This window comes from Vollenhovia emeryi, unplaced genomic scaffold (assembly GCF_000949405.1).
Source record: "Vollenhovia emeryi isolate VEMERY1.0 unplaced genomic scaffold, V.emery_V1.0 DF946850.1, whole genome shotgun sequence".
NCBI lineage: Eukaryota > Metazoa > Arthropoda > Insecta > Hymenoptera > Formicidae > Vollenhovia > Vollenhovia emeryi.
Genome location: NW_011959516.1, coordinates 117 through 1,803, shown reverse-complemented (window position 1 = coordinate 1,803; position 1,687 = coordinate 117). Strand labels below are relative to the sequence as shown.

Sequence of the window (1,687 nt, the reverse complement as noted above, 5' to 3'; positions counted from 1 at the left end):
GAAAAAAATAAAAATAAATAAAATAAAGCTAAGCTATAATCTTCTCACGTCCTCCGGCGTCCCCGACGTTATGCGTTAGCTCCGAGTGATGCTAAGAGGGAGATATTCAAAATATTCGTAGTTACTTACTTTATATCTGCTATATTGGGTCTATTTTTTACCATTTTTAGAATGCAATGTCTTAGTAATAACCAATGACCTACATAAACTCACTATATTTACTTTTTAGAAAAACGCACAAGATTTGTATAAATTTTTGGTCGCCATATTGCATCCGCCATTTGGAATTTCTGTGATCCGACATCAAATTCGTTATTTTAGCGACCTCAGAAATCTTTATATTCTCATTCTTACTCAAATTTAATTATATTTATACAATTTTGATACTTTATGGTCGCCATATTGAGTCCTCCATTTTGAATTTCAACAATCTGACATCAGATTCGTGATCAGCGACCCAAAAAACCCCAGGGTACCCTAAGTCACGAAAATCGGCTGAGCATGTTCGGTATAACGACTTTTTGCCTGCTAGATCGGCTCTTTGACCCACTGTGGGATGGTGTGAGTCCTCCGGTGGAGTTTTTTCTGGTTGTTCCCGACCATTAGCTTCCTCCTCTGAGGCATTCATGTTTGTTCCGACAATTACATCCTCTACAGATCCATAATCTGAATCCTCATCCTGTTTCGGAGTTGCCTGACCAATTGAACGCATTTGGTTAACGTGTCTACGCCAGATTCGTCCGTCATCGAGAGTAATTAGATAATGGAGTTTCCCGCAACTATTTTTAATTTCGCCAAACTTCCATTTATCTCGGCCTATATAATTTCTACCTGCTACTCTTTCCCCTATCATAAATCTTTTACTATCCTGACCTAATACCTTGCTTTCTTCCTTTATTGGGAATAATAAATCTAATCTCGTGCGCATTTGCCTTCCTATAAATAATTCCGCCGAGGACTTATTAGTTGTCGCATGAGGCGCGCTACGATACTGTAGTAACATTTTACAAAGTTTTTCGTGTACATTTGCCGTATTCGCATCCATACGTCGTAAGGCGTTTTTAAGAGTTTGAACGAAACGTTCCGTTTGACCATTCGTTGCCGGATTATATGGTGCGGTATATTTAAAGTTTACGCCATTTCGTCCCAGGAATGCTTTAAATTCGGCCGATGTAAATGTTCTACCGTTATCGGTTATAAAACATTGAGGAACACCATACCTCGCGAAAATTTCTCTGCATTCATCTATAATCGTTTTTGCCGTAATATTTTTCACTATACGTACTTCTGGCCATTTTGAAAATGCATCAACTACAATAAAAAACCAATGTCCTAAGAATGGACCTGCAAAGTCCACATGGACTCGATGCATTGGAGCTGCCGAAAGCTCCCAGATGTGCTGTTCAATTTTCGGCGGGTTATTTTTGAAACTATTACACGCTCGACAATTATCCACCAGTGCCTTAATATCCTTGTCCATTTCCGGCCACCAACAATAGTTTCTTGCGATTCCTTTCATTTTGTTGATTCCAAAATGGCCAGTATGTGCCTCTTTTAATATTCTAGCGCGCAATACTTTCGGTATAACTACCCGATGGCCTCGCAAAATAATGCCCTTTCGCAACGTGAATTCAGATTGTTCTAAATTGAACCTGTCAGCGCTATGTGCCTGGGAACCAGATTGTAA

The 1,687-nt window shown here is 39.3% G+C and overlaps 1 protein-coding gene across 1 annotated transcript; it reads right to left on the bottom strand.

Annotated features, from left to right (window-relative positions):
• Window positions 1-388: 388 nt before the first annotated feature.
• On the bottom strand, window positions 389-1,480 carry LOC105559175 (uncharacterized protein K02A2.6-like). Its single transcript, XM_012007280.1, has one exon. The coding sequence runs from the start codon at window positions 1,478-1,480 to the stop codon at window positions 389-391; it is 1,092 nt and encodes a 363-aa protein (XP_011862670.1).
• Window positions 1,481-1,687: the final 207 nt, after the last annotated feature.